An 8,106-nucleotide genomic window follows, 5' to 3' on the forward strand; every position below is an offset into this window, starting at 1 on the left:
ACTTCCCTTGAACGGATATGCCCCACAGATATCTTCAACAACACGTTTAATTAGGTTACATGATAGTCTTATTTTAACTTTAAAATAATGGGATTAGGATTTTACCCGAGCTGTGTACGGCCCAACGAGTTTCGTTGTAAAAGCCAAAAACAATTAGTGCAGGAGGAATGCGTGCTTGATTAGGAAGAATAATTAAAAAGCATTACAAGGTTTCTTTTGGAATCACCAGCCACATCACCGATGCTCGCTACAGTATTCAGCCCTATTATCTAAAGTTAACCCTGATCTGATGCAATCAGATTACGAAAAGCTTACAGCTTGATATGCACAACATGATAGAATACGATTATGATTTTGTTTATGCTTCTCTTTGGTCACTTCATCGTAGAATATAAAATAGTATCAGCATATCTGCACATGGCTAAAGCAATAAAATAGCGCAATTCACAATCGCCCTAACCTTCTGAACTCTACGTGACTAAACTTTCTGCCTCTCTCTCATGGACATATAACTTATGGAGAAAATCATATTCTCTCTGACCGGAGAAAGAGAAAAAGCGCAGCATGCTTTTTCACCTTCTCCTAAAGAAGAGAACATCAAATAATCACGCTGAGAGTTCACAGTTCATCACCCACTAAAGCTCCTCCAGCCAAACCCATAATCTCAAACTAAAAAGCTTGAGCGAGAAGGTGAAATAAAATCACCCCAGAAAGAAGGGGCAGGGGAACGAGACATTTATAAAACTCGGGGTCGGAGTAGTGACTCATAAAACTACAACTGAATTTACCATTGATAAGAAACAAGAAAAGGTGAACCCAGTAAATAATTAAAATTCCCTCTGGATATCAATCTCTGCCATGTTAAATATCCTGAAGAAGTTGATCATGATCATCTCATTGATAAAACTAAATTAAAAGTGAAAGAAAAGAAAAGACTAATCAACCGACAACGGTCTTACTAAGATATTATTTTTTCTCTTCCCGTTCGTCGATTCTTTCATCCTTCACCAAAGATTCAAGAGGACGAAGAGGACCCATTAGTACCAAGGTTTGCCCCACTATTATCGTTGGTGTAGAGGTGATGACTCGCATCCTGCGCGCTGCCGTTGTCGTTGTTGGCGTGGATTTCAGTGGTGAGGGCACGAGGGTCTTGCTCTAGAGCGTTCCTACCGTCATGATTAGCAGAATCTCTCCTGCCGAAAGTGTTCTTGTTGTTGTGCATCCAAACCTTCAACACCCACCATGTCCACCCCAACCTCATTGCAGAACTCTTGAACCAATTCTTCGTCCCTCTTCTGCATCTTCCACCCCAACTTCTCCGCGAAATGGTACATCTTTTCCTTCTGATCCTGGGTGAACTTGGTCCTGAACCGCTTCCTCGCATTCGGGCTCGGCGTTGCCAGAGCGTTAGCGGGAGCGGCCGCGCTCTCCGGCGGCGCTTGTATCCCGGCCGCAGAGAGAGCCAGAAGCATATGAGGCGCGGACGGGTAGTAAGAAGAGGAGATCGGAGGCGGCGACGCCGAATTGGGGCTGCGATTGGAAACCTGAAAGGGCGGGGGCGGCGGGGGATGGTGCCGATGGTGGGACTGGAACTCGATGACGTGAGTCGTGGACATAGGCTCTTCGGGCTCACGGCGGTGGAAATTGCGGTGGCAGCCGCATGCGGCACATTTGATGGAGCTGGGGTCGGCGAGGCTGGCGGTGGGAGAGGCCATGAACTCGCCACAACCGTCGAGGGCGTGGCCTCCCAAGCTGGCTGCATGGTTTTTCAAGCACTCCTTGTACGTGACGGGCAGGGGCTGGCTGGCCAGGCGGTGGTGGTGGTGGCGCTTGAGGACGCCGTTGGAGTAGGACAAGGGCTTGGCGGCTGTCTGGATCCGGGTGGGCGTTTCACTGTCACGTTCCGGGGATTTCGTACTAGTAGGAGTAGTGGAGGCGGTGGTGTTGTTGGCGATTGCGGGGGTTAAATCCATGGCTCAAACATCTAGTGTCGCAACAAAATTAAATCCTAGCTTTTAAGGGGTTGTTAGGTTTAGGTCTTTATTCAGATTACAAATATCGAACTCCATAAAAGTGCCGGTGATTTCCTCGGGAAATTAGAGGGGGGGCGAGAGCGCGAGCGGGATGCGGCAGCCGAAAAAGAGAGAAAGAACGGCCACTTTTGGAAGGTAGCGAGGAAGAGAGACGAGGAAAGAAGGTGCTGGCGAGGAAGCCCCCAGTGGCGATGGCTGCTGATAACAAAAATCTGGGGTTATGTGGTCGTCCTTCTTAACCACTAGAAGTTTTAACCCTGGTTCTAATCCGTGGTTAAGTTAGTGACCTCACTCAGGGTTAGATGTAAGTAATAAATATACCCCTCCCGTTGGTAACGAAAATGAGAAATAACCCTCGGCTTTATGGTTGCTACAAAGCATATAGCAAATACTAAATACTACTAGAAGTAGTACTGCAACTGTGACCCAACACTAGCAACGTCTTAATTAACCCGCCCTGCCGGGAGCGAGCGTGTAACCAGAACATTAAAGGGGCGATTAAGAAGCGAGAATTAAGGGAGCATGGGAGTGGTTGGTGCTTGCTGTGGCATAGCATGCAGATGCGAGGACCTGCAACTTCTGAAAACCCAACTTAATTTGTCAAGTTGGCAGTCAAGGACGGGATGGCACAGCTTTCACAGTAAATCATTGAGCTCGTTTTCATTTTCTTTTGCGCATGGACTAATTTATCCTTCTCCCATAGTTAAAGCTGGTAGCAAATTTGTGACCCTGGTCGAAACGTTTCGGACAGGACAACCAGTGCCTCCAGGGTATCTTTGTCGGCAACGGAGAATTCCCGGGGCAGCAGATGTGCCTTAGAAGTTGGGGCGGGATTAAACGACGCCGCCTTCAACTCAGCCCAATAAGCCCCGACAAAAGAAACACGTCCTGAAAGCCCGAAACGGTACCGTAGAATAGGGGCCTAAGTGCCTAACCTATACTATTTGGGGGTGAAGGGCTCGTGCTTCGGGGTGGAGGGATGCCGCCACTACGTTCCGTTTTGCGGAACTGAGTACAGTGAACCGTGATCGGGCGTCAACCATAATGATCACAATCATAATCATAATTAATTAAAGCGGGAAGAGGGGCCTCCCTAATCACCCGACACGCATACAGAAAATGCCACGTGTGAGGCTGGCCGGGTGTTTCTCTGGTGCCACGCTGGATGTTCCAGGAGGTTAAAGTCAAAGTAATGTGTGAAATCGTTGTGGCAAAGACTGGTGAGTGAAAGAAAGGGCACTGACTTTGAAGCCTGGGGTGGTTTTACACGGCAAATCAGGGAAGCTCAGATGAAAGTTTGTTTGTATTTTTATATTATTTTTGTAATACTCGTAATAGTAACCAGTAATACTCCTCCTACTGGAAGAGCTATAAATATAATGGAGGGTGAAAAAGAGGGAATAATGTAGGGGAAGGGGGTGACGTGAGCAGACCAATCATGGAGGAGCAAAGGTTTAATCATGGAATGGCGTGTGAACAAGCATTGCATCGAAACTCACAATCACCCCCTCGCAAAATTTATTGTCAAAACAGATGAAGGGAGCTCTTGTTCCTGCTTGGTTCGTGATAACTGCGTTTTCTGCGCGGTCACCGAGTAGTCAGATCAGCGCACAAGTTAATCAGGTTTTTAAATTCCTCATAATTTAAATACTACTTCCTTCCTTCAAAATATGAAAATTTAGATATTAAAAATTATAAAATATTTTTAATATTTTAAAATATAATTATTTTTTTAAAGTGTTTCTATTGAATAAAATATTTATATTTGTTATAAAGCATTTAATAAATATAAATATAAGAAGATAGAGTTAATTTAAAAATAAATAACTATTTTATTAAAGGGTAAGATTTAATTAAAAATAATTTATATTTTTTAAAAATACTCTCTCCATTAAAAAATGTAAAACATTTTTAATCGAGTTTTATCTCCCAATAAAGTAATTACTTATTTTTAAATTAACCTTATCTTTTCATATTTACCTTTATTAAATATTTTATAATAAATATAAAATATTTTATTCAATAGGAACACTTTAAAAAAATAATTATATTTTAAAAGGTTTAAAATATTTTATATTTTTTAATATTTAAATTTTCAAAAAATATCTTTTTATATTTATCCATATTAAATACCCTACAATAAATATAAAGTTATTATCAATAGACACTTTAAAAAAGATAATAATTATATTTTAAAATATTAAAAATATTTTATATTTTTAAATAACTAACTTTTTAAAATATATTTTATATTTTTAAATAAAAAGAGTAGTAGTTATCATTTATTGGTTTGTCTAGAGAAAGCATACGTAACCCTCGCGTTCGGTTTCGGTGCATATCATGGTAAGCAATCTGAAATGTCTATATTTAAAATTTATAAATTTTAACAATTATACTTTATTAACAATCAAAATAATCTTTACTTAATATAAATAGTTTGATTTAATATTAAATATTTTTATAATTTTTTTAAATTAACTATTTAAATATACTAGAAATAGTTTAGATTTAAATTTTTTAAAGCGTTAATTTGAAAATTATTTTTATTCTTATTTTTAAATATGATTTTTACTAAAAATAAAATTTATAAACATTTAAAAATTAATATTAAGTTTAGATTGTTTGTAGTATATAGGATAGTTAATTTATAAAAATTATAAAAAATTTAATATTAATTACACCATTCAAATTAAACAACTATTGCCTGGCAGGGTTACTGAACTCATAAATTTAAGTAAATTTGTGATAGGAATGTAAGCATGAGACATAGACTCAAATTATAGATTATTACACTCAAGATGAAAATTTCAAAATGAGGCAACTTTTTTTGTATTTTTTAATAATATTATCTTTTGATTTTTATTTTTTATTGAATCGAATCCTGCCATTTTTATGAACCAAATTATATACAATATATACCTATCATAGTCAACAAGTTTATGAGTAAAATATCATAATTTTATAAGTTAGAAATATAAAAATAATAAATTTAAAGAGTCAATTTGAGAGTTTGACAATAATATTGCCTAAATTGATAACAAGATACATTTATTAAAATTTTATAATTTTTTATGATAAATATAAAATAGAAAAAAAGATAAAATGGGAAAATATCAATCAATGATAGTCGGGAGAAATTTATATCAATTAAGAATTACTTATTATAAAAACTCAAACGAAAACTTATCAATTTAAATAAATCTTTTGTCAACAAGAATTCATTCAAATTTTAATAATAATTTATTTTAAATTATATAAACAATTCATTAAAATTTTAATAATAATTAATATTTAATTGCTGGTCAAAAATATAATCTTTAATTGATACTCTTTCGTTTAAAAATATAAAGCATTTTTAATCGAATCTCACCATAGCTAATAAAGTCTATAATCTCACTATATTCCTCCCAATAAAATGATTACTTACTTTCAAACTAACCCTATATTTTTATATTTATTTTTATTAAACACCCTATAATAAATATAAGGTCACTATCAATGGAGGTACTTTTTAAAAAAATAATGATTACATTTTAAAATATTAAAAATACTTTATTTTTTAAATATTTAATTTTAAAAAATATTTTATATTTTTAAATAAAAAGAGTATAAATAAATTTTTTAGACTAGGTGCTCAAGTAGAGTTGGAAAAACGGGCGGGCCCGGCCCTTATGGGCCCGACCCTTATGGGCCTAGGCCCTTAAGCCCGGTTCTTCATTTTCAACCCCTTTTCTGAAGCCCGGCCCTTATGTTCAGGGCTCAGGGCCGGGCCCGAAAGCCCTAATTTAAAAAATTAAAATAAAATCAAAAATCAAAAATTAATTAAAATATTCAAAAATTGAAAACAATTAAAGTCCTCTCAATCTTTTAAAAATTAAACAACATATTTAAAAATCCAAATAGTACATATTCATCAATTAAAACATAAATCCTCCTCATCCTCATCATCTACAAATAAAACATTAGAACTCTAAGAAGTAGGTCCACTTGTTAAAGGTGGAGGGATTTCAATATCAATATACTCTGCAACCACTTCTTCCTCACCTACAATAAAAATGAACAAAATTGTGTTATTATTAAACATACACAATCACATATATCACAAGACAACATTTCACAAAACAAAAATTACCACATAATGGTGGAACAAAACCATGTAACCAATTTCGAGTACAAATTAATGCTGGCACATTATCTGGAAGGAGGCTAGAACGATACTTTGTTAGAATACGGGAACCAATACTAAAAGCTGATTCACTAGCTATCGTAGTAATCGGAATACTTAAAATATCGCATGCCATCTTTGAAAGATTGGGAAATCGTTGTTGATTAGTCATCCACCAATGCAACACGTCCAACTCTGAAAATTGGTGACCATCAAGAGAAGCTTCTTCTAAATAATAATCCAGTTCAGATTTTCCAACAGAAGAAACATCCTTACTCTTGAAATTAAGAAAATCCTATGTAAAAAAAAAACAAAAAGTATCAAATAAGGGATTATAAACCAATAGTAATGAGATAATGTGTATTAGATAAATAAAAACTTACACCATAAAGTTGAATCCAAGACATGGTTGGTTTCTTCTTCTCTACCATCCTTCCACTTGTGCTTGAACTTGGTTGACTTTGTATTGGAAATTAAACTTGATGTGACATTAATGGAAGATCTACCCATCTCTTTGTATTGATCAAAGATATAATACAACTTTTGTTTGATATTATCAACTTTCATGTAGTAATCCACAGGATCAATCAAAGAGAAAGAATACTTGATTGCTTCAAACTTTGCTCGTGGATCAAAAATACTTCTAATTGAAAGGATCACACTATAATCACTCTAATACTTGTCAAATTTATCCTTCATTCTAATCGCCATACTAGAAATCACAGGATCACGATTGCTAATGGCATCATTCAACAAAATCTCAACTTTTGCTATTTGTCCAAAATACATATTGGAAGTTGGATAGGATGTGCCAGAACTCAAAGTAGTAATCATTGTAAATGTTGTAAAAAAATGCAAATTTCCTCTGCTCTCCTCCACTCTTCATTTGATAAGGAATGCTTAAAATTAGTGTCACGACAAGACATGCAAACAAAAGCTCTTTTATATCTAATTCACTTTCAAGCATGTCATAAGTGGAATTCCATCTAGTAGGCACATCTAATCGTAATCCCATTGAGGTGTCAATACCACCAACTTGCTCAACACATTGCTTGAAAATTTTCATCCTGGACTCAGATATCTTAACATATTTAATGCTGTCTCGAATTTTATTTATTGCAACATTTATCACCTTCAAACCTCTTGAACTATCAAGTTCAAGATATATGCACAACACCTCACATGAAAAAATCCCCATCACAAATCAAATTATTTTGCAAAATCAACCTATCTTTCAAGATCTCAGCCACACAATCATTTGCAGATACATTATCCAAAGTAATTGTAAAAATTTTCTTTTCAATCCCCCAATCACTTAAGCTCTCAAAAATTTTACTGGCTAATTCATGTCCAGAATGTGGAGGCTCCATTTACAAAAAGAAAGTATCCTACTATTAAGCTTCTAATTTTCATCCACAAAATGTGCTGTTAAGCAAATATAACCTTTAGATGTTACAGAAATCCAACAATCAGAGGTCAAACATATTCTACTAGGACACTTTGATAACATCACATTTAACTTGTCTCTTTGTACCTCATACAATCTTCTAACATCTGACACAGCAGTCTTTCTACTCATAAGCTTAACATCAGGATTACATTCCTTAAGCAAACTCCTTAAGAAGAGGAAATTCAACAAAAGAATATGGCAAATCATGTGCAACAATCAACATCCCCAACAACTCCCTTATACGTGAATTATTGATTTGTCTAGATCTTATGTTGCCTTGATTATCTAACATCATCAAGCCTACATTGTGAAACTTTGGAAGAGCTACACATTGTTTAATATGACGACTCAAATGTGAAGTGCCATAATTTTCACCGAATGCTAATAAAGTGCCACAACATTACAACTTGGCCTTTACTACCCCCTCTTCGTTAACCACCCTAGAAAAAGATTTCCAA

At 35.6% G+C, this 8,106-nt stretch overlaps 1 protein-coding gene across 1 annotated transcript; it reads right to left on the minus strand.

The window, feature by feature from the left end:
- Nucleotides 1-760: 760 nt before the first annotated feature.
- On the minus strand, nt 761-1,848 carry LOC129301334 (zinc-finger homeodomain protein 10-like; the record flags this gene model as incomplete). The annotated part of the gene is given in 2 exon segments (XM_054939909.1): nt 761-1,240; nt 1,242-1,848. Coding segments are annotated over 2 exon segments (832 nt in total), but the record flags the coding sequence as incomplete, so codon positions are not given.
- Nucleotides 1,849-8,106: the final 6,258 nt, after the last annotated feature.

Source organism: Prosopis cineraria, unplaced genomic scaffold (assembly GCF_029017545.1).
Source record: "Prosopis cineraria cultivar Desert tree isolate PC_DT_omini unplaced genomic scaffold, ASM2901754v1 PC2052, whole genome shotgun sequence".
Lineage (NCBI taxonomy): Eukaryota > Viridiplantae > Streptophyta > Magnoliopsida > Fabales > Fabaceae > Prosopis > Prosopis cineraria.